The sequence below is a fragment of the Ictidomys tridecemlineatus genome, chromosome 1, assembly GCF_052094955.1.
Source record: "Ictidomys tridecemlineatus isolate mIctTri1 chromosome 1, mIctTri1.hap1, whole genome shotgun sequence".
NCBI lineage: Eukaryota > Metazoa > Chordata > Mammalia > Rodentia > Sciuridae > Ictidomys > Ictidomys tridecemlineatus.
The window spans coordinates 33,160,788-33,185,425 of NC_135477.1; the positions used below are offsets into that span (position 1 = coordinate 33,160,788).

Consider the following 24,638-nt stretch of genomic DNA (forward strand, 5'->3'; position numbering starts at 1 on the left):
AACAGAATGACGTACGTTTGTTTAGAAGCACTGGCTCTCACAGAAGCACTCTCGCACGCCTTGGAAAGCGTCCCTTGGAGACGGAAAATTTTAATCCTGAGAACTTAAATACGTGGCACTAATGGGGACTCGCGGTGGTCCCCAAACTCGGAGGGTCAGGAAATGTATGCGGAGGTCATAGCGACCCGCACAGTCCAGCAAACCTCCAAGCCAGGGTCGCCACAGGGCGTGTTTGGAGGAGTTAGTGATTCAGAATCTCTGGGCAAGGCGGTCTCTTACTGTCATTTCTTTTAGTCAACTTCTGGGCACTAGCAGGAACCGGGGAGAAACGCGCTAGAGGTAATTCTCAGAAATCCCCAACCCTCCCCTTTGTAGAGCGCCTCCGGCTCGTGTGCAAAACTGACGATCGGGAGCGGGAGCGTGACCTGGGGCCCATTCCCAATCCTCGGGCCTGACCCGCCTGTGACCCCTGCAGGCCGGACCGTGACATCCAAGTGAACTCTGCGGGGCCACCTCGCCAAGTTCAGCTCGCGCCGGGTCACAGGATGAGCGAGGCCTGCGCGCTGGAAGTTGCCACAGACAAAAAAAAAAAAAGAAGAAGAAGAAGAAGAAGAAGAAGAAGAAGAAGAAGAAGAAGAAGAAGAAGAAGAAAGAAAAAGGAAAAACCTGCCTACTCATCCAGACCCGCGCGGGGGTATCTGTTGCCAGAAAAAAAAATTACATATGAGAGTGAAAGATCATTAAAGAACATCTTGAAGGGGGAGAGGGGGTCAATAAATTACCAGCCCCCAAAGAACTTTGATCTAGGAGCCTCGCCACGTTTTTTTGAGTGGTGGGGGGCGGGGAGGGGGGTTTGGCTGGCTGGAAACAGACTGTTTCCAAAATGTTTCCAAAACATTTCATTGCTAAGAGGTGGAGGTGAGAAACCTTTTTTTGTTTTGATTTATTTCTTTACTGAAGGGAAAGGGAGGATCCAGAGGTAGATAAGTCAGATAAACTAGGGCAGCTGAAGCACCCCTCCATTTTTCTCCCTTCTTCATCTCTCCTGAACATTTTTATCCTCAGGGTTCTATACCTGCTGTTCCCTCTGCCACTATCTGGTTCCTTCCAAAGTTGAATATCACCTTCTCAGAAAAGCTTTCCCAGCCCACCACTCTATTACAGATGCTTCGCTTTATATTCTTTACAGGGCTTATCACCACTGGACAGATTCTTATTTTTGTTTGTTTTTGCTAGTTCATTGGCTGCCTCCTTCCATGAGCAATATCAAGAACAGAAGGGCAATAACCACATCTGCTCCTTCCCAAAGAATTTAAAGCTACTAAATCAGGGAACCTTATTCCTTAAAACTATTAACATGATGTAGCAACGAGAAATTAGAGTAAATTTGGAGCCACTCCTATGGCTTACTTAGTTCAAACCCAAGTGCAGGTAAACCGAGTTTCTGGGAACTGATTGACTATCCTGGTTTCTGAGAGGCTATGCCTCATATTTCTACACTCTCCCTAAATCAGAATCAATCCTGAAGCTGGGGTCCTTTGGCCTCCTCACCCGGACATATGCTTCTCAGACCCAAATGTCCTAAGTGTTTCCAAGAGCACCCTAAGGGCAGACCTGCATCCTGCCACCTTTGCTACCTCTGGCGCCTGCTGAGCTCAGGGTCTGGTGCCCGACCTGTGACCAGCCATGGGTGATGAATTGCGCTGTATGGGGGTTATGGCAGTGTCAGCCCCTCTTGGAAGAGCCGGCTATGCTTTGGAGCTGCCAACCCTGCACACCCCTGCTGAGTTCCCCCTTTCCTTCAGGCCCTAGGATCCACCTTAAGCATAAGGTCAGGAGGGCACTGGCTTCCTTCTGGTTCATTAAGGGGTCAGCTCTGGCCTGAGAGGCAACTTCCCCAGCTCACCAGTCATGTTCAGCTGCCCAGGCCTGTGGGAAGATGGGTAGCAGGTTGAAGTGGGCTAGGGATTCCTATGAAAAGCCAAAGGGGCTAAGTTCAGAGGGTGAAGCAGTGGGGTTAAGTGATGGGGTAGAGGAAGCACTGGTGGGGGAGTCCACAAACCCATTGCTGGCTCCTTGGGGAGTCTGGTTCTTTCCTCCTTAGCCCATCCTCTGTAACAGAGAGGATATTGAAGTAGTAAACCAGGAGATTTCTGCAGCTAGCTATGGGGGAGATCATTCAAAGCCGTCTCCAGAACTAGGCTCAGAAAGGAAGCCTGTCCAGTGAAGGACTGGTGCTGTCCACCTTCTGAATATGCTCCGGGGTGGGTCCTTCAGGTAGGTCCTTTAAGTGCCTCCCCCACCCTCCACCTGGTGCCTTCCCACCAAGGAGCAGCAGCTCAGCTAAGCCCTAGCCTCCTTGCTCAACCGCTGGCAGGAAATTTTATTTCTTGGCCTTCCTGTTTTGGGTACAAATATCCCAAACCTCTCTGATTATATCTCAGCCTCCCATGAGGGGATTATGTCTCAATCTCCCATGAACCATCTTTAGAGACATCTCGATATGCCTATTCTACCCTGGAAAGATTAAATGCGTTCTTGAAGTAGGAATTTTTCTTTTAATAAGTCTCCAGCAGAATCCGGTGATGTTGAGCTGTTCAGGGACCTGGAAGCGCACCCAGTTCTGAGTTTCCGCGAGATTAGACGGGCAGAAAGACCAAGTCGCATGAAACCGGAGGCCCACTACCTTCTGTTGGGCTCCCAAGGCCCTAAATTAATTCAGGAATGGCCCCTGGCGATTTGGCTTTCTCGAAAGTATTGTAGTTCCCACCATGTGCGCCTGGTCTCTGTGCAACCCCCCCGCTGCGGGCCGGCGATCCACGTACTCTCTACGGTGCTTTGACGCGATGACTGTGGCATGATTCTTACTCGCTAAAGTCCAGCACCGAGCCACGTTCGGTGAAGGTTTGTTGAACTAGTTAGTGACCGGGTGAATGCGCGCAGGATGTAGGGCGCAGCAGCCACTGGGCAAGCCAAGTCTCGCAGCGCCACCGCTCAGAGGTGTAGCTCATTCCCTGGGGCCGGAGGCGCCAGCGGGTGGAAGAAGAGCCGAAGCCCGTCCACCGGGTGCACGATGGGCACCGTCTGCATGGCCGGGAAGGCAGACGTGGCCAGTTCCCAGCGAGCGGTGCGCACCAGCTCCACAGCTAGTAGCTGCAATACTGCCTGTGCCAGCTCCTGGCCAAGACAGCTGCGCGCTCCGCCACCGAAAGGGATGTAATGAAAGCGGCTAGAGGTGCCCGGAGCATCTTCTCGCGCTGCGCTAAAGCGCTCCGGGTCAAAGCCTTCCGGCGGGCTACGGTACACAGCTGCCGTCTCGTGCGTGTCCCGGATACTGTACATCACGCTCCAGCCTTTGGGGATCTGGTAGCCCTGTAAGGAGGCGAGGCGCACAACCTGACCACAAAACACCTGGAAACAGGGCCGAAAAGACCCTCCACCCCCATGCACCACGCTATACCGGCATGTGAAACCCGGCAGGAAGGCGTCATTCTGGGCACCAGAATGATCTTCCTTCCAGCCTCAGCTCTTTCATTAGGAAGCTGTATGATCTTGGGCTAGACATTCAATCTGCGCCTCAGTTTCTTACTTGATAAAATGAGAACTGAAATGCCCATTTCGTTGTAAAGATTCGAAAAGGGGTCTGACACATACTAGTGTTCAGTAAATATGTGTTATTATATAGTAAATCTATCGTTTATATTCCCTTGTTTTGTCTTTCTTTTTTCTTCTGACATAAGATCAGAAGACTTATATTCCATTCTGCACCTACCAGCTGCCTGAAACCCCAACACAAAGGGCAGGGACCCCCATTCCTATAGGTCTGTTTAATTATAACTGTTCTTTTCATTTAACTGAAAACTTAACCACTCACTGTTTGGACACTACTTCCCTTTAGGAAGTAGCACAGGAGATATTGAAGACAGCCTTCCTGTAATTTTTGCCCATCTCTAACCTTGCTAACCATTTTGCTTTTTTGATGTATTTTCCAATCCCTTGATCATCCTGCTGCCCTCAATTCAAGAGATTGCAGCTTTCTGAAGCCTGTTTGCCAACCCCCACTCCACAGCCTCACTAGGGTGATAGGACATCTTGGAGTCACTAAGATTCATCTTGGAATTGCTGGCTCTCCTCTCTAGTACACCCCATCTGTACACTGGAGGATGGTTAAGACTCTTCCTTAATCTCTGCTCACCCTCTGTGGGGACCCTCCCTGATCTTCCGCTCCTCTTCCTGTTCCCCTAAGGTCTTTCAGGGCATACCAGCATCTGCAGAGTAAACTGTGATTTCCAAGATTCAGCATCCAAGACACTTCTAAACACCCACCTTTGTCTGGGCTGTTCCTTCTCTGTGGTGTACTCTCATTCTACCACATTCATGACTTCAGTTCAAATGCCAGATCCCAAAATGTTTTGATTGCACCTAGCATTGGAAATCACTTCTTTTTTTCCACCATTTATGATGAAGCTATCAGTGCTGGTCCCCTCATTGTCCCCATGATACTCAATGCCCTCCCCCTGCACCCTGGCAGCAATGGGTCATGGATGCTCACTGTGGAAGGAAGTGCCCATTCTTTGTTTGGAGTTGCCCAGTTATTGAGCATGGTGCTCCACAGACGGCTTTTTAGGCCAATAGTCCTCGATTTAGCAGTCGGAATGGGCCAATCCCAATGCTGCCACTTAGCTACAAACCCTGAACCCACCTGGAGAATCAGAGTTGGAGGACCAAGACAGTTTCCTTCCAGGGAACAAACTGAGGCCCAGAGTGAAGAGAGAAGTGCCCACTGCATTCAAAGAGGAGTCAGGTCTAGACCTTAACCTTGCCCATCCCAGGGCAGTCGGCAGACCATTAAGAAATTCTACCCTGTAGAATTGCTGCACTTCACTGGCATCCAACCTTAGCTGGAGCCCTGGTCAGGCAATAATGATGGATTCTTTGATCTCGTGAGGGAGCCAGAGGTGAGATACATACTACAGTCTTTGCTTCCCACTCACCTTTGCTGAATGGGAGGGGGATGGTGTGCAGAGGAAAGCAAATTTAGTTCTAAAACTTGATTATTATTGAGCTGACCTACTCAGACCGCTGACAAAAGGTTTAAACGAAATTCCTAACGTTTCCCGGTTTACCAGGAGCCAAGCTTTGCATCCCTGTGCCGAGGACCCTGGTAAATGGAGGAGGGCTCACCCTGTTTTACAGACGGGAAAGTTGAGGTCCTGGGCTAGGAGACCTGCGGCCCTAATCCCCAGCCCTCCTTCCACCCCCTCACTGTAGCAGATGAAGGAGGCTGGCAACTTGGCGGGCAAGGCGCACTTACGTCCAGCTCAAAGGTGCGCAACGCTGTGCGGTAGCCCCCGGACACCGGCGGCAGGAGGCGCAGCACCTCCTTGACTACGCAGTCTACGTAGCGCAGACGGCCCAGCACCGCGAGGCTGAGGTCAGGCTCGCAACCACAGTCTGGCCCTGGCCCGGAGGCCCCAGGCGTGCAACTGCACGCGCGTTCCAGCCCTTGGACCGCCAACTCCTGCTGGATCTTGGCGATGGCCGCCGGATTTTGCAGTAGCAGCAGAACGAGGGACGTGCTGGCACTGGCCGTAGTGAAGAAGGCGGCGAAGAGGAGCTCCACAACGGACTCCTGCAAGACAGCCCCGATGTCTCTGATTCACCGCCACACGGTGGAGGCGCAGAAAACCTTAAACTATTGCACTAAGGCGGGCGCGTTGGGATGTGCTACCGTGATGGCTGTGTGCTGTGCGAAGGTCCTGAAATCCATTAACTTCCAAGTCTGCCTCTTGGGAAAGTATAGAGCACCAGGCAAACAAGGGTCTACTTACCTTTCTTGTTGAAAGAGTTCCCAGAGGCAATGCTGGAAACTTACTCAGTGCATTATCCTTAGTGTTTTATTAACCCATTGGATTCTCCTCCTAATTCTGTGAGGCACAATTACTGCCATCCTTTTACAGGATTGGAAACTGAGGGCTGAGACATGCTCAAGATCCCTACAACTAGGAGTTTTAGCAGTAAGGCTTAGGATTCCAAATGATCTGGACCTCTTGGTGGTGCTGCCTCCAACTCCCACTGAGCCTTCTGATAGCAACTACAGTGAAACAAAGGCATCTTCAGCAGCCTCCCACCAAAGCCTGTATCAACCCTTCATCTTCTTGTCGGTCACTATATCTCTTACTGGTCTGCTCTGCTCAAGAAGGGATAGCCTTCAGATTTCAAGCCTCCACCTTCTCTCTGTCAAGTGTCTTCCTTCCAGGCAGCATCAGTGTTTGTGTTTATAGGGTGGACGAGAATCCTCCCTTCCCATACCTGGGGAATAGGAGGCTGTTTTGCTCACCACTGCACCTCCCATTTCAGCACAGAGCTTGGCAGTGAATAAGTACATAATATCTGTGGAATGAATATTGACCTGTTTGAAGGCTAACTGCTGGTCCTATCTTGGACAAGATGGACATCTGGGATGGAGGAGCCCAGGGCCCCAACATCCTCCCTGGCCAGTCTGGTCTCCCTTTGTGATGCCCAGGCCAGAACTGAAGATTCCTGGCCAGTGAGCACCTTCCTGAGGGTGTTGTCACCCCTTTCCAGTCCTGTCAAGGCATAGGGATCATCTACTTCATTCTATTCCACTTCCCTTTACTGCCCAGAAATGATCTTATCCATTGGTCACCCCCAGGACCCATGAGCTGATTGCTTATTCTTTTATAACCATTTTGATGCTTCTGGACCTCAACCATCCAGGAGTCAGGATGGAGATTATTTGTTCCATTGTCAGAGAAGAAACTAAAGCTGAGCCCCACATTCAGTGGCTGGCTGGTAGAAAGTGGGAAACAAGTCAGAGAAAGGATGGAAATTGCTTATGGAAGATTGAGGTCCTTCCATTTCTCACTTTCTCCTAGCCCCCATAGTGCACTTCTTTCTGGGTTCTCAAATAGATCTTGGGCCATTCCAAGCTCCCTCCTTTTCTCCACTGCATCTACATGAAGGTGGAGAGTGGTCCTAATTCTCCAGGAGAACCTGCAGAAGCAAAACAGGCAGTTAAAGGTGCCAGGTGCCAAGATGGTTCATAAAATGAGAATGTTGATTTGGGGAGGAAGATGGGAGTTTTGAGGATTTTTTTAAATTTATTTTTTTAGTTTTTAACGGACACAGTACCTTTATTTTATTTATTTTTATATGATGCTGAGATGCTGAGCCCCTTAGAATTTATAGAAAAAGAGTGAAGGGGACTTCATAGGCAGGGTACAGCAGAGACAATGACATGGGGTGAGGGGGGGCAAGTGGAGGGGTTAAGTCCAGAGCTGTTTTGGGCCAGACCTTATGAGGACAGGCTTAAGATTCATCCTTTCAGTGCTCCTGGAAGGTGGGTACCAGTGCAGGGCTATGCAGCTAGTGGATGTGGCTGATTCATGGCAGGAACCCAGTTTCCTCTTTCCTTTCATCCTAATATGTGCCTGTGCCTCAAAATGGTGCTAGTGTGTGTAGATACTTGCTGGGAACAAAGAGAGGAAGGAAAAACCTCCTGCCACCTACCTTCAGCTCCTGCATTGACAGCTCATGGCCCAGCTCCCTAGCACTGTGAATGAGCAGGTTGAGGGCATCTCTTGGCTCTGCTTCTGTATCTTCATGAAGCTTCTCAGCAATGGCCTCCTCCAGGTACTTGTGCAACTGGTCTCTGGCCTGGATACCCTGATGCACAGGGAGAGAAGGCAGATGTGGCAGGAAGACTCAGGGACTATATTTAGCTACCTGCCTCTAAAACTTCTTTGGTTTCACATATTTTGCCTAGATCCTGGTGTTAGATCTCTCAGCTTAGTTCCCTCCATGCTTGGCACATAGTATAATTCAATAAATGACCATAAATCTGTCCATTGTCTGCAATCATTATATCTTGTTTATCATAAGTCCCCCTGAGCAAGACTGTCATCCTGAAGGCCAATGAGGCTCAGAGGGGTCAAGTGATGATTCAGAGTAACACAACACAGGGTACAATCATTCAAGTGCCCTTTCCTTCACTAGGCTCAGGCTAGGGCGGTGGGCATCACTGCTGAGAAGAAGGGACACCCAGGAAAGCTTTTAGGGGACACTATCATATGTTCTAAGTATTAGCCTCTGTAAGGGGCTGGGGAAGAGGGCTGGGATGCCCCTTCAGAGTTTCAGGGAGCAAGCACAACTAAAACATAGCTCCCTGGGGCTGGCGCTGTAGCTCAGCAATACTGAGCTTTCCTAGCATCTGTGAGGCCCTGAATTCAATCCCCAGGAAATATCTAAATAAAATAAAAATCCCCCTGGGGAAGCCTTGAAATTGAGCACTTCTTAACCAGAAGCATAGATTCAAATCCTGCCTGTGCCGGTATTAGCCCTGTGATCTTGGTTAAGGCATTTAACCCCAATGAGCCCGTTTCATCAATAAAATAAGAATAATATTGCTTAGCAGTCTGCAAGGATTAAGTGAGAGAATGTATCCAAAGCGAACAGCGCACATGACCCTTTATACAAATCTGTTATTTTTATTCTGGTGACTGAAAATCAGAGAATCTGCAGACTGAAAAGCTCCATGCAGAGGAAAGGGAAGGCTAATAGGGCTTTCTCGGTGCTCTCGGAGCCCCGCCTGTCACTCTGATCTGGAAATTAGCGGCCCAAGGCAGCAGTATTGGGGGCTAGCTCCCATCCGCTTTTGCCCAGGGCAGGTGCTGGGGTGGGCTGGGGGGTGCCTGCTGCCCTCCGGTTCCCACCAGTTCCGCAGCCATCCAGGCTTCCGAAGAGGCACTGGAGGCCCAGGCAGAAGCCGCCGCTCTGCGGAGGGCACGGACTGATTGGCTGGACACCCGCCACTGAGACCCAAACTGAGGAAGCCAGCGGTTGCATTGGCTGGAGCCCAACGCTTCAGGCAAGACTCTGAAAGGGTGTGTGGTCCGCCCCGGATCCCACATCCAGTCAGAACAGAAGTAGCCCAGGAGACCACCACCACAGCAAGCCGCGTCCCCATGCTGGGCGGCACCTCAGCCTCCCAGCAGATGTATTGTCGTGGTGCGCTAAGTCTCAGGGATACCCACCTGTGCCGTGGAACCCAAAAGGAAGAAGGTCTGGGGCCAGGGCTCCAGTACCTTGCGCAGACCGCTGAAAGGCACGTCCAGGGGCAGTGAGAAGAGGTTTTCCACCAGCTGCTCAAAGGTCCGGGCCAGCTCGGCACACCGCACCTCGTCCAGCCTCAGACCCAGCAGGATGCGCGCAGCCAAGCGGAAGGTGAGCGCCTTGGCAGCCTGGTAGACAGCTACGGGTCCGCGGGCAGAACACCAGGAGCGCACCTCACGCCGCAGCGCCTCCTGCAGGCGCGGCACGTAGTGCTCCAGTGCGGTGCGGCTGAACACACGTGCCAGCACCTGTGGCGAGCGCGCCGGATCAGCGCTGGCGGGAGAGGGGACCTACTCTGCTGCGCAATTCTCTAGTAGCCAGAAGACCAAGTCTGATCCCTTCCTCCTCTTCAAAGCACCCCAAACCTAAACTTGCTGGGTTTGCTCTCATCATTTGCCGCAGTCCGGCTGGACAATCATTCCCTCTAGATATGCGGTTACATACAGTCCCTCCCATATATCCACGCTTTTCTAGAAGCCATCCTTAAAGTCCTCTAGGTTTGATCTCCAGCGTTTCTGTATAATAGTCACTTTATAATTCAAAACTGGAGAATGTAAGAGCCACCTGCTCTTAACCAGGGATCTCGGTGAGGTTCTCGGTGTACCCTTATACCTGGCTCCTACCTGGCCCTCAGCAGGTGCCTGAGGATCGCAGTTCTGATGTTGCCCCTAGTTTCCACTCACCTTGCGCCGCCGCCGGTGAGGCTCACTAACCGCACTGAGAAGTGTGTGGGAGCCTAGAAGGATGTGCGCGCTCTTCGGCCACTGGCTGCGCACCAGGCGGTGCTCACCCAGCAGGACGGTGCGCACGTTCTCCGCACCGCTCACACGGATCACTGGCCTGCCCAGCAGGTGGGTCTTGAACACTGTGCCGTAGCGCTCCCGGCGGGAACTGTGGAAACTCGAGCCCTGTGAGCGAGGGGAGCTTGGAGGGCTAGGGCCTCTGGGCCAGGTTGAGGCCTCTGGCCTAGGCCTCCCAACTGATAACACCTTGCCCCATCCCGGCCCGTTGTATTTAACAAAACGGGGCTCCAAACAGACCCCGCAAATACCCGATGGTAATACAGATGCTCTTGTTTCCACTGGTAAGGTAAAGAAATAGAGGCTCAGAATGGGGACGTGAGCGCCCAAGGTCTCATGACTGAGATACGCCCCCTGACTCTAATTCTATACTTGAATCTATACTCGCTCCTCAAGCCCCTCCTAAGCCCAGTATTGTTTAAGCTGCTTTGGGGAGAACTCTGGTAAGTAAGTTACGGTCTTTCTAGGAAGCAGAGAAGCTAGCATAAACGAGGGCTGTAAGCTCTCCCCGGGGTCCTGGGCGAAGGGAAGGTACTAAGAACCCTGGGAGCATTGACAATGAGGAGGGTCCAGTGGGAACTGTAGAAAGGGAGCCATATGAGGTTGCAGGGAACGATAAATTGCTCACCTGAACCAACCAATGCAGCGTTTCGCCGAAGAAGGGCCAGCCCATGGAACCCTTGGGCAGAGGCAGGGCAGAGGTCCGGTCCCGGCTCAACTTCCAGCGGAGGGTCCAGAGGTACTGGGCCACGCATAGCAGAAGGCCGGCGCACAGGAGAGCAGTCCCGGCCGCCCCAAGCACCGACAGGCAGCTCAGCCCCCAGGGTAACATGACGAGGCTGCGGGGACTAGGCCGCTGCGTGAACAGGAGCACAAGAATTGGGACGCGAGCGGAGTGTGCAGAGCTCACCTGTTCTGTCCTGAAAGGGCCAGAGGCTTGGGGGCCAAGATCGAGATTAGTAAACCTCAGACGAGAGTCCCGCTCTAAAAACAAATTGGCAGTGAAAAGCCGCAGTGACCGTGCGCCCGAGAGGAACAAGTACTCCTCCTTTGGCTGGCGCACTTAAGATATTTTCCCAGCTTCCAGTTCAAAACACCAGTCCCTTTTGGGGGTGCAGGCTGCCTTGGGAATGCTCACTCCAGGCCCCCGCAGGACACTCCCACCTCCTCCCCGGATCAACACTCCCAGAATGGAAGCAGCGAGGGAGGGCAAAGCAACTCACCGGGGTTGTCAACTAGGGCTGCAGACCCTGGCCCCAACTCCTCTCTCTACTAGTTTAACCCTTCTCAGATTATCCTCAACACGTTTATATAGATAATGGCTCCCTCCCTACCGACTGATCCCAGATCCCGCTTTGTACAACACGACGTGCCTTTGCATATTTAAAGCGCCCCATGCAGAGTAATGATTGGAGGCGTTGGGCAGGGGCGCAATCAGGGAAGGGATCCTAGAAGGGAGTGGCAGCTAGGCAGGGGGCCACGCCCGCGCACCCTCGGGCGGGGCTTGTGTTTTCGCGCCAGAACTTCCCCTCTTCCCAAGAGCCTGGGAAGAAGGCAAAGCCTGTGCAGGGCTCACAGGCTTGCGCCCCGAAGCGCTCTAGGCCCACCCCTGACCGCTGTCTCTAGGATCCCCACTCTCGAGCACTAGATGTCCCCTTCAGTACCACTTCACGGTTAATGGACTGGGAGTGCTCCCCTTTGCTCCGTCTCTTTCAGGGAAACTGGGGCATCGATGCCGGCCCTTGGCATCCCCAGAACCCAGAAGGGCCCAGATTCTCTGACTCCGAACCCTACCCGGGTTCTCTGATCCACCACTTCAGGATCCTTGAAGAGATGGTAGTTTCATTGCTGCCAAAAATTCAGCGACGCCCCATAGTCTAGAGTAATAAATCCTGCCTTTTGGGTCTGAAAGACCGAATTCTCTCCTTTTTCTTTCTCCCCTCTCCCAAGTCCGACCTACGATCCCCTGTAGTTGTGTTTGGGGTTTTGAGTCCGATTCGAGGGTTCCAGACGGACCGGAGCGTCCTTGTCCCTACATCGCAACCTGTTGTGGCTTGGCGGGGTTGGGGGTGGGGAGGAGCATGGGGTCGGTGCTTTCTTTATTGGGAAGAGTAAAGGGTAGCCACACCGGTCGGCTCCAGGTGGCAAAAAGACAGCATCCTCGATGCCTCCGCAGACAGCAGACAAAATGGGGAGGCATCCAAAGTACCCTGGAGGGCAGGGTAAGGTAGCCAGGGGTAGCCACTTTCCATAGTCTTCAGAGTATGCTAGCTGTTCTCCAAATGTCTAGATTTTATTGTGCCTGAAGAATTACCGTGTTTTTTTGTATGATATTTTTTAAATGTTAAATATTTTACGGTAAGAGATGGTCAAGAGAACAAATGTTTTTGTTTTGGTGCCACTTCCATTCCAATAATAAATAATATTCCTTTTTGCAAGTCTTTTTAAAAGACAGGCTCAAACTTTCAATATTTCATCACAAAATCCAGAGATGTAAATAGTTCTTGACACTTACTTTTTTATTTTTAGCTTTTAGTTATTGATGGACCTTTATTTTATTAGTTTATTTATATGTGGTGCTGAAAAACCAACCCAGTACCTCACACATGTTAGGCAGTGCTTTACCACTGAACCAAAACACCAGCACCAACACTTATTTTACAGTTTCTTACAATTTTGACTTGGTTTATAGTTTTGCTTTCTCAAGGAAGCAATTTTAAATCTGGAAACACCAAATAGACAAAATCACAATGCATTTTCAATAATTTGTTCAATCTTTTTAATACTTCACCACAAAATCAAGATGTAAATATAGTTCTTGACATTTATTTTACAGTCAGGTATAGTTTCTTACAGGTATAAATACCAAAAATGCAAAGAAAGTATTCAGCATAAATACAACCAAGAGAAAAATAAGGATTGGATTTATATTAGTATTTGGATATCAGTGACTTTACACAAAGGAAAATGTACAGTTGTTTTATGTTTTTTAGAGTTTAGTTGATTTGGTCTGCTTCCACACTGAGGATACAGTACTGAGATCTGCTATTTAAAGAAAGTAATCTGACCCCTGTGGTCAAGTCTATGTGTAGGAAGAACATATCTCCCCTAGTTCAAGCTGCACCTGAAGTGGTTAGCCCCAGTTAACTGTTCTATCTTTTAATTTAAACCAAACCAAACCAAATCTAGAATGATATCAACTACAAGCAAATAGAAATATTAACTCTGATGAACAGAAACAACACTAAATCTTTAGAAAATCCAAAATCTTTTCTTCATATTCAAAAGGATTCAATTAAAGCACCCAAGTAGAACATAATTTACACTCTTTATTACGTTTGATTTCAGGACGCTTTAAAGATATGTGTATTTTCCCCTCAGAATCAGCAGAATTAAAAGCTTAGTCTACTTAAAGCACATCAAGATGAAAATAAGTCTGTCATAAAATGATAGTGAAATATTCCCACATTAGACATGATTGCATTCCAAAACCATACACTGAAGAAAAAAACAGATCACAAGTTTAAATAAGGGGAGAAAAAATACTTTTAAGTAGAGGCATATGTTTTTCTAATGTATTTGCAATCAGTTTTATATACAATTTTTGACAATTTATATATTATAGTTTTACCTTTTCCCCTTAAAACTGAAAAAATTAGTTTCACATTTTTCATATATAAAATAGTATTCAATTTTTTAAAATCCATACAAATGTTATTACTATTTCTTATTTAAGCCCTCATCAGTGTATTTTCTCTATTGTATTTTTGAATTCTGTAAACAAATTATTACATCACGACCTGTGCTTGTTAGAGATCAATGCTCAGTCACAGATTAGTGTCACTGAGTATAAACAATGTGAAATCTATGTGTGCTGGGACATACCATTCACCAAATTTCTTAGCTGTTTCACGACTGTCTCTATCAACTTCTGTTTGTCTCGATCATTCTTCCTGAATTGGGCAAATATATTGTTCTTTTTGCTAGTATCCTTCATCCTAGAAACAAATGTGAATGAATAAGGTTAGTAGGAGGAAATTAAAAGCTATGCTATCACAAGTAAAATATATTGGCAAGCTCCAAATTACCTCACACTAATTCTATGCTTAAAAAATATTCTTCAAAGAAAGAAGGTACTAATGTAGTTACAGATAGAGAAAACACTCACACACACACACACACACACACACACAAATGGTTTTATTTTACATTTTATATGAAGTGGTATTTTTGCATTAGAATGTAAATCTAAAATATGCTAAGTTTAAATATTATACCATTTTCTAATATTATTCCATAAAGTATGCTAAAATACTCTATGTGGATTCTGCAAACTACATTCACAGCAAGACAAGGTAAAAGGAAAAAATGCATTAGAAAATTTAAAACAGCAATGTTTTTGCCTCAGTGGTGTTTCATAACATTATAAATCTATATTTATTTTATTTAAAAAAATTTTGTAGTTGTAGATGGACACCATGACTTCATTTTATTTGTTTATTTTTGTGCAGTGCTAAGGATTGAACCCAGTGCCTCACACATGCCTTTAGGCAAGCACTCTGCCACTGAGCTCCAGCTCCAGCCCCTCTACATTTATTTTAAAAGTTCCTTAAGTCAAATATATCACACATGTTGTGAAATGTGGGAGAATAATATATATACTTTTAATTAAAAATTGAAGATTTTAGTAGTGATATGTAAAGTGAAATATGATTAAGTCAAGACAGACTGCCACATAATGAGAAGAAAAAAACACCTTAATTTGTGTTTAGCTGGACAAAGATGTGCCAGTAAATTGTTACCTCAGTTCTGACAGTATTATTTTTTTTCTCTCTCACTTTTTGTGTGTATGGCAGGGGGCAGTATTAGGGATTGAACCCAGGGGCACTCTCACCAAGTTATCCCTAACTCTTTATTTTTTGAGTAAGTATCTTGCTAAATTTCCCAGGCTGACACTGAACTTAAGATTCTTCTGCCTCAGCCTTCCTAGTGGCTGGGATTACAAGTATATGCCACCATACCCAGCAATATTATTTTTTTCAAATTACATATTTCTCTATCTTCAAAGAAATCATGATATAGAGAGCCTAGTGGCAAACATTCCAATTCCTGGGCATGTTTTACAAGTACGTTCTTTCCTGAATCATACAGTTTTTTGTTGTTATTGTTCTCTCTCTCTCTTTTTTTTTTTTTTTAACATAGCCTTGCTATATTGCGTAGGATGGTCTCGAACTCATAGGCTTATGCAATTCTCCTATCTCAGCCAAATAGCTAGGACTACAGGTGACACCACTGCACCTAATTGGGTTTTAATAAATTCAGTTGTCATTTATATCTGCAGTTTTTTTTTTTTTTTTTTTGGTGGTGGTGGTGCTGGGCTTGAACCCAGGGCCTGGAGCATGCTAGTAAAGGCTCTACCATTAGCCACACAAACCCGGTCCCCAATAAACATTTCTAAGGCCTATTAAGCGTGCAATTCAGGACACAAAAGAAAAAGTGTTTTATTCACATTCATACACAAAAGCAATTGCATATGTAATTACAATTCTGAAGGGTAAGAAAAAAGCTTATTTTTTAGTCATTAAAATAGTGTGAGCTTTTAAAAGCTCCATCTAGATATACCTCTTTTCGTAAAAATTTCTAGTTCTTCATTTTGTCATTGACTCAAAATCTGTTAAAGGCTATACAAAATGTTTTCAGAATATACTCACTTCTCCAAAAGAGTAAGGGCTGTGTTTGGATTCACCCGAAGGTACTTTGAAGCTGGCTGTCCATAATCAGCTAGGTAAGTAGACCAATCCCAAACCATAAACAGGTCAAGGAGCTAAGAAAAATGGGGGAAATGTTATATTGACTTTTAATTATTGACCCATACACAAATTAAGTATATGCTATTCTTGGTCCATTTTAACATGATTTGCTTCTTAGATGGAATGGAAAAAAGAAATTCATATCTAAAACTTCATTAACTGTATTTTATCTTTTTAAGTGTTTATTTATTTATTTTAAAAATATTTTAAAATTGTAGTTGGACACAATATCTTTATTTATTTAATTTTATGTGGTGCTGGGGATTGAACCCAGGGCCTTTCCCTTACTAGGCGAGCACTATATCGCTGAGCCACAACCCCAGCCCTTAATATTTATTTTTTTTAAGTTTTAGGTGGACACAATATCTTTATTTTACATTTATGTGGTTCAGAGGATGGAACCCAGTGCCTCATGCATGCTAAGCAAGCACTCCACCACTGAGCCACAACCCCAGCCCCAGGACATTATCTTTTTTACTTTGGAATTACTAAAACTGTCAGTAATTGCTTTTCTAATAAATACTGAATTTTCAAATAATCATAAATAAAAACTTTCATTGTTCTGTGAATTATATTAACACATGCTAATGTTTAGAGAATTTATGTTTATTCATTGTTCAGTCAGTACTCATATTTAATTAATAGGGGTTGATGCTACTAACTATACAAAGAAATTTAAAGAACCCTTTTCCTTAAAGATATGTTTACCTTTCAAAGGAGTTGTTTGCATGCAGACTTTTCTAAAGTAATTTAAACCAAAGGCTCAGATAATCTCAATTAAGTGCATTAAAGAACCTCTGCTGGATTCTCCCTGGTGACAGATCCCCAGTATTATTATGAAAGGAGGACTTCAGGATTTGGCCTGTTAACTTTAGGCAATCATTTTGTATAAACAAACAACAACAAAAAAAGAAACTCTCTTGTTTTCCATAGTGTCTTAAAATTGACTGTTTGCTTTATAAACTCCAGTTAGAATCATTGTCAAATATGGAAGTAATCTTTTAAAAGCAATGCCATGCCTAACCCAAAGCACCAAACTCCTTATCCAACTTTAAAACCGTAATCCCCTTTAAGCCATTTAAAACCAACTTCCTATCCCCATCTGAATTGTTTCAGAAAGCTAAATGCTTTAGTTACTACTTCCCCTATTTTTTTTTTAAACTCACTGCATAAGTTAGGAGACTACTGGTTTAACTTTCAAATAAAGGAAGCATTTGGATTTACTTGAAGAATACATAAACTGACCTACTGACTCTGAGAAGGATGAAACTTCTAGGGTTATTAACCACAACTAAGTAAAGGTTAGAATAAACTAGCTTTTCTTTAGGAAGGCAAGGGACTTGTCTGACTATTTTTCCATCCAATTTACAACTTTCAACAGAGGCTCTTGCAAAAGGTAGAAACTGCTATGTATAAAAAATATTAACTACTGAAAGTAACTACTAAAAGCCACTGTCAGACAAGAAAACATTCTAGGCCATACTAGAAGTTGAAACACTGGTACAGAAAGCATACTGAAACAATGTTTAATATACTGTTTGAAAAAGAAAAGGAAACTTATATGTAAATTTTTTACTGTTGTTTGTCAGTAAATACTTTTCCTCTTTTTTCACATGGAGAGAAAGTTACTTTCATACACTCAGGTGGTGAAAATATAATTGATATAATTTCTCTGCAATGTGATCCTCCAAGTGTTTAAGCACCTTATAAAAATGGACATTCTCTGACTCAGTAATTGCACTTCTAAAGGAATGTAACTTCAGGTAACATTAATAAAGGTAAACAAAAATTTATGCACAAAGATGGTAAACTCAAAAATGTTATTTGGTTATCAAAAAACTGAAAACACCTTTAATCCTAGTGTTATGAGTGATTAAGTAGTGAGGTGTACCTGCATGATGAATATAATAGTATGTGCTTAAAATTTACATAGAATTTTAAATTACTTGAGAAGATGTTTATGATAAATGTTGCTACTTAATTTAAAAAACATATAAAACATAACTAAAAGAAAAGCTGGGCTTGGTAGTGTACACCTGTAATTTCAGTTTCTCAGGAGACTGAGGCAGGGAGGATACTGAGTTCAAGGCCAGCCTCATCAATTTAGTGAGAACCCATTTAAAAAAAAGACTTAAAAAATATTAACAATGGTAGTTATTTATATGGTGACATTGTGGGTAACTGCTACTTACTTTTATAATACTCTACAATGAACATTTGCTAATACTATAGATTTAAAATTTATATATTCACATATTAAAATACATTCTAATAATGAACACCCTTCACAGTCATCAGTAAAAGCCTCATTCTGAAGGATTCCTCTCAGGTTTATTTATGTGTTTGCACAAGTGTATGTGATCATGCAAACAGTCAGCAGAAAGTAACCACTTAATATATTGGTTGTCATCTCCCTTTCTTTCCAAAGGCATTATTAGCAATGTGACCTTTGGGATGTAGAAGAGGAAAGAGTCTTATATAAAGTTCTTTTTCTTTCTAAGTTTTTCTACACCCTGGTGAGAAAGGAGGAGTCTACTTAATGAATTAAAAGCCTACATCAATTGCACCTCTGAATACAGTACTGTTTCTTCTACAACACAAAAACAGAACTTTCCTAAACACTATACTTATAATTTTAATATATGGCCAAATATCACATGCAAATCTCTAGAAACTACAAGAATCACAAAACTTAACCTACCTTCTCACATGTAGACAAATATACGTGCTGTCACATTTACATTAGTACTTGTGCATAATTGATCTATATATGAATCTGTGGAAATCTGCCCATTAAAGATGAAGCAATGCATTGCCAATATGGATTAAAGGTCTAAACATCAAGATAAAAATCCCTTTAGTTATTCAACAAATATTGACTGCCCACCTGTAACATACCAGACACTATGCTAAGTACCATACACGTATTGAAATCAGGCAATATCCCATTCTCCAAGCAGCTTATATTATTAAGTGGGGATGCAATAAACAAGAAAAAAGCTGGGCATAGTTACACACACCCATAATTTCAGCAACTTGGGAGCCTGAGGCAGGAGAATTGAATGTTTGAAGTCAACCACAGCAATTTATCAAGACCCCATCTCAAAATAAAAAAAAATAAGAAGGGCTAGAATATAAGTGAAGTAAGCCAATCCCCCCCCCAAAAAAAATACCTAATGTTTTCTCTGATATGAGGATGCTGATCCATAATGGGATGGGGCAGGGAGTATGGGAGGAATGGAGGAACTTTAGATAGGACAAAGGGGATGGAGCAGAAGGAAGGGGGTATGGGGGTAGGAAAGATGGTGGAATGAGATGGACATTATTACCCTAAGTACATGTATGAAGACACAAATGGTGTGACTCTACTTTGTGTACAACCAGAGACATGAAAAATTGTGTTCTATGTGTGTAATATGAATTGAAATGCATCCTGCTGCCATACATAAGAAGTTAGAAATAAATAAATAAATAAACAAACAAACAAATAAATAAATAAATGAGGACTTGGAAATGTAGCTCAGAGGTAAGACATCCATGAGTTTGATCCACAAACAGATAAAAACAAAACAAAACAAAATAGGTAATATTTTGGTGTTAATATGAAATTATTTTAAAAAAAACACTATTATTCACAGAACATCCTACTATTAAGCTACAGTAAGACATGAGGAAGCTACTATTACTTTAATACAGAATAAGGCAGAAACCACTGATTGTTTACTCATTATTCTCAGTCTCTGTTGGATTCTTCTCTTTTCTTGTAGTGGGGATTAAGCTAAGGGTGCTTTACCACTGAGCTTCATCTCTAGTCCTTTTTACTTTTTGTTTTGAGACAGGGACTCCCTAAATTTCCCAGGCTGGCCTCGAAATTGGGATTCTCCTTCCTCAACCTCCCAAACTATTGGGATTACAGGTGTGTGCCAGTGAACCTGGCTTTCATTGAATCTAAAGGCTGAACATTTGAGTACCACTTCAGTGTCTAGGTTCCAAAGGATGAATGGATGTAGATAAGAGAAGAATGGGGCCGGCAAGCATGCTGATCTCATTTTCTGATTTCTCATTTCCATGAATATAAATAAGGATTTTTCAAATGCACACTACTGCTGGAAGGAGTAAAGAGAGAAAAGCTTCACCAAGCTGGCAAGCAAAATCAAAGTGTGTTCAGCATAATGAAACCACTCAGTAGATATTCAAGAAAGAACTGATTAATGATAACAGACTACTATTCCAAATATACCGAGGAGTTTTTACTTAAGTTTCAAGAGTTTAAATTTTAAAAAAGAGCACATTATAAACAACTCTGGCTTATACTGCCTGAAGGCAAACTGACTCCCCTCCGTCTCTCCCAGGATTTCAATGGGGATAGGATATTGATAAAGAGGGTAGATTCCTTCATGATATTATTTTTGCATTAGGTCTAGTTATTGAGTAAAACAATTTCTAGAGAAAGCACCACTAATATTTCTGAATGTTATCTTTGATCCACAACAATTATAAGGTCATTTTCCAATTTTTAAAATACATTTCTGTTAAAAGAACAGTATAACACAAAACCAGGACTTTATTCCTAGGTCCCACTTGGCCAGATTTTAGGGCCTAAATCTATTTCCTTAGGTTGCTACCCATTCTTGTTCTGACTGAGAAGCACAAATCCTGTTTTTTGATTTTGATAGCCTAAAAACAATATGACTGAAAACAGAAGGGAGACCACTGGAGGAGAGGAAGGAAGCCAGGTGAAGGGAGGAGGGAAAGGAAAGGGGAGAAATGGAGAATAAAACTAACAAAACTATGTTATGTACACAGATGAATATGTAACAACAGTCCACTATTATGTCCAATTATAATGCAACAATAAAAAAAAACAAAATTGCTCCAGCATCAGAGTGTGATGGGAAGAAAAGAGGAAACTTGGATGTTGTCAGGTGAAATCACTGACATTCAGCTTCACTCCATATTATAGTCAATGTTTTGGGGACTGCCTCTCACAATTGCTCAGGTTTCACAGGATATGCTGTGTTTTTAATATTAAAACCTCAATTATAGAAAATCCCACTTCTATTTGAGTAGTGCTTCCTTCAGATGGCAATGCACAAATAATACATTTGTTATTAATCACACAAAATCTCTTTGAGTCTTGTAAACAAACAGTAAGACATGGTGTCTCAACAGGTGAATTTATTAGTTAACACATATAACTGAAATTCAAAGATGTGGATCAAACATGAACAAAAACAAAAATCTCCCTGGATTATCCAGAAGTAATTTTATAATTACTTATTAAAGGATAAAGTCAGGTATATGGTAATGAAAATTGGTATTAAGTTATATAAACAGGTTTGTCCCAACAGTTGAGTAAAATAATTCCACCTTAAATCCTTTTGGGAAGTAAGCAAACTATGGATCATATAAAAATGAATAGCAAAACAATGTGCCTCAGTTTTATCTCATCACAATTTATAAGATTATCTGAAATTAGTATCCTTTTTTTCCCACCAAGGATTCAAAAATACCCTTCATAACTAATAACATTAAGTGGATTTATACCAATACTTGTACATGAGTTATAAATTTCATTTCCTCAGTGCTCCCTGTGTGTCCAGAAAACAAAAAGAGCAGCTTAAGGGGAGAAGTGGTTGCATGGGTGGTCCCATTTATAGGCTCAAAATAGTTGAATTACGGAGGAATCTATCTGTGTCAACCCATTTAGCTTGCTGACAGCTTCCCATCCCAGGAACTCACTCCTAAACCACACCCAAGAAACTTGGGGTCTCAGACTTGATGAAGTCACTTTATGCAAATGACAGAATGAATCTAGGCAGGTTTAAAATCATTCTTTGGAACTCTTGAAGTGGCTTTTTGCCTTTGTAAAAACGAATACACAGTGCCAGGTCATTTTTTCCTTGAATCTGGTTTAGCTTTCTTTGTTTTGGGTCTTTTGGATTTTGCTTTTGAAGCACCTCGGGGCAGTGACCCAAGACAGAAGAAAATAAAGTTAAGCCAACCTCAAGAGAAAAGCAATTGGGAATACTAGGTTTGCTTTTGTAAATGTGAACAGTGACCTGGGGGCTCAGGGTCAACCTTAGTTCCCCAAGTTCCCTTTTCCAAACACTAAATCCACCTGGGACCTCAGGGTTGCTTTGCAGATTCCAAAAGTAAACCAGGAGATCGGTTTTCCTTTGCCACCAAAAAACAAAGCTGAAGCAAAGCTTCCTAGAGTGCTCCAGAGGTTTAATCAACAACAAAACTCCTAAATCCAATACAGCTTTTAGGAAGAATACTTGTCCTTCGAACAATTCCTAATTAGCTGCCACTGGGAATTCAAGAAAAATAGGTCTTCTAAATTAGCCACATTGGAGAAAAAGCAGAAGTCCTTTTTCTAAATAGATAATGGAATCAAATAATGAGCCCCATATTTTTTATTTTTTATTTTTGTGAGAGGGTTTTGCTAAGTTGCTGAGGCTGGTCTCAAACTTGAGATCCTATTGCCTCACTCTTCAGGATCATGGAGACTATAGGTGTGCACCACCACACTTGGCTCCATGATTTTTAAAGCACTTGGCTTTTCCTTCTTTTACCACTATGTGAAACCATAATCAGAAAACTCCACTTGCAGAATAGAAGATAATTTTAAGTATCAGCCAGAAGAAGCCTGGTCAAAACTATAAAGAAGCAAAACAATATTGTGCCTTTGGCAACCTCCCTTTCTTGCCTTTAGGTTTTAATTTTCCTTGGCTACCTTCTGGATTTCTGATACACTTTCACTCAAGTCTGCCTTCTTCAAATGTCCCATTTGCCAAGCCTAGTGTCAGCCAGTCTTGCCATTCTTCCTCTGTGAGGACTAGGAGTGACCTCTGAGCACTTCATGCAGAAGAGGCTGCTGAAAGGCACTGGTGCTCTTAAGTCACTTTACTCAGATGAACTGCATATGGCAGAGGTAGAATGCTCTTCAAGTATTTTTGATGCTCAGCTATATGGAATTCCCAGCACCACAAAAAAAAAAAAAAAAAAAAAAAAAACTTTGGTAAGCAAGCAACTGTGCAGGCAGCCCTCTGACACCACCTTGTCTGGGTAAGCTGCTCCTTTTCTGTGTCCTCACAATACCTTCCACATATTGCTATCACATTATTTATCATGGTATACTGTACTACTTTATTTTTCAGGGATTAGTTTCTCTACCCATTAAATAATTAAACATCAGTAATTCATTTTTTAGTTTTAATGATTCATGGCTATCCAAGTGCTCGATATTTCCAATATCCCAGTGGCTGAAGTGCTTTTTCCTCCTCCTGTAACATACTCTGTAAATGCTTCAAGGATGATGACTTTATTTTACTTAAAATGTATACCTTCACATTTGACCCAGCACCTGATAATATAGTAAGCACCAACTAAATGTTGAGATAAACTGTATATGTTACCTTTTTAAAAAAATTTCTTCTTATTTGTTCTACTTAGTTGTATATGGCAGCAGAATGTATTTCAATTCTTTGTACACAAATAGGGTGCAAAAACATTTCAATTCTCTGGTCGTACACAGTGTAGAGACACACCATTCATGCAATTATACATGTACCTAGGGTAATGATGTCCATCTCCTTTCACCATCTGCATATGTTACCTTTTAACATAATTTTATAAGTCTACACAGCATTTATGTCTTACATACTAACAATATGGTTATGTTATTGTTACATGTAAATTACTAATACAACTTTTGAGTTTAAAGTTCTGCTCCTGAGATTCACTTATGTACTCTAGTGATGCCACCACCAAACATGTTAAATAGCATTCCCAGGTCATACATTTAATTTTTCTGTCCAAATTCATTACATCATCTGCTATACTTACAAAATAGGTAGTTATGTAATGACTTCATCAATGAGGCTCAAAGACTTTCAAAACTAAGGAAATTAAACCCTGAAATTCATGAGAGAGGTGTTCACCAGATTTTCAGTTTTCTCTGATGAGTCATTTTGTTTCATTGAAGCTATGAAGAAATAAGATCTGCCAGTATGAATGGACTTTGGAAGAACTCAAGCAACAAAAGAAGACAATATGGATTAGTCAATGAAAAAAATTGTATGCTGATGTGTCTATATTCCAGGACATGGCAGATGCTTTAATGACACACGCTAGACTAAGCTTGAATTTCTTTATGTACTCCTTTTTAGAGCACCTGTTAAGAAAAACAAGGGGGAGGGAATACTAGTTTTTTTCAAATTGTTAGGAATCTAAGTGGGTATTCTCCACCAACTTCCCCCATCCCTCCTAGCTAATGGTTGTGATTTAAAATCAAGCAAATGAAAACTTGGTGAATTTAATAGCTCAATTAACTTAATCTTCAATAAAATTCGTCACATGTGAGACTCTAAAATTTTAGTAAGTCAAACAATATTCATAATTTGCCATTATGAATGCCATTATGTTATCAATGCTGTTTATTTAAAGGAAAAAAAAGCTCAACTAAAATTAAAACTAAATACTTTAGACACCAGAGACATCTTGTCATTCCCTCTTTAAAAAGAAACTCAGATCAAAGAAAAAGAATATTATAACATAGTAGTGAGTACTTGCATTTAAGGGGGCTTGCATCCTTAGTCAGTTCTTTCTTTCAAATCATATAATAGATTTTACCATATTCACTCAATTAAAAATATGTATTTAGTTTATTTTTCTTGAATCTAAAAGGCAACTTATTTTTTAACCCCTAATTATTCATTTACTTCCAAACCTGATTGTATATGTAATTACCTTTTGTCAGATATAATAATTTGCTCAATAAACATGTCAGAACACTTGCTACTTAGACTGTTTCAACAGATAAATGTCTTTCCACAACCTCAAGGCATAATTAAATAAGGGGAGGAGGGCAGTTATCAAAATCAAACCA

General features: G+C 43.0%; 2 protein-coding genes across 10 annotated transcripts in view; both read right to left on the reverse strand.

Moving 5' to 3' along the window:
* Positions 1-1,331: 1,331 nt before the first annotated feature.
* Cyp26c1 (cytochrome P450 family 26 subfamily C member 1) lies at positions 1,332-11,276 on the reverse strand. Its single transcript, XM_005333727.4, has 6 exons — positions 10,564-11,276; positions 9,819-10,043; positions 9,108-9,383; positions 7,534-7,689; positions 5,315-5,632; positions 1,332-3,372 (listed from the first exon to the last, which is right to left on the reverse strand). The coding sequence occupies exons 1-6, from the start codon at positions 10,765-10,767 to the stop codon at positions 2,995-2,997; spliced, it is 1,557 nt and encodes a 518-aa protein (XP_005333784.2). The 5' UTR covers positions 10,768-11,276; the 3' UTR covers positions 1,332-2,994.
* A 1,424-nt stretch (positions 11,277-12,700) lies between these two features.
* Positions 12,701-24,638, reverse strand: part of Exoc6 (exocyst complex component 6) — a 193,190-nt gene continuing 181,252 nt past the window's right edge. For 8 of the 9 annotated variants that reach the window (XM_078037990.1, XM_078038005.1, XM_078037999.1 and 5 more), the window contains 2 exons: positions 15,647-15,759; positions 12,701-13,933 (listed from right to left, as the gene is read on the reverse strand). In XM_078037990.1, the coding sequence (XP_077894116.1) occupies positions 13,801-13,933; positions 15,647-15,759 (246 nt within the window). In that variant the 3' untranslated portion in view covers positions 12,701-13,800. Of the gene's footprint in view, positions 13,934-15,646; positions 15,760-24,638 lie in introns of those variants that run through there. The other variant, XR_013434312.1, reaches the window with a different exon arrangement.

Coding starts and splice junctions, on each gene's coding strand:
- Cyp26c1 (XM_005333727.4), bottom strand. CDS start 10,767: ATGTTACCCTGGGGGCTGAGCTGCCTGTCGGTGCTTGGGGCGGCCGGG. Junction 9,384..9,818: donor CTCACCGGCGGCGGCGCAAG/GTGAGTGGAAAC, acceptor CGCTCGCCACAG/GTGCTGGCACGTGTGTTCAG. Junction 5,633..7,533: donor TGTCAATGCAGGAGCTGAAG/GTAGGTGGCAGG, acceptor GCTGTCTTGCAG/GAGTCCGTTGTGGAGCTCCT.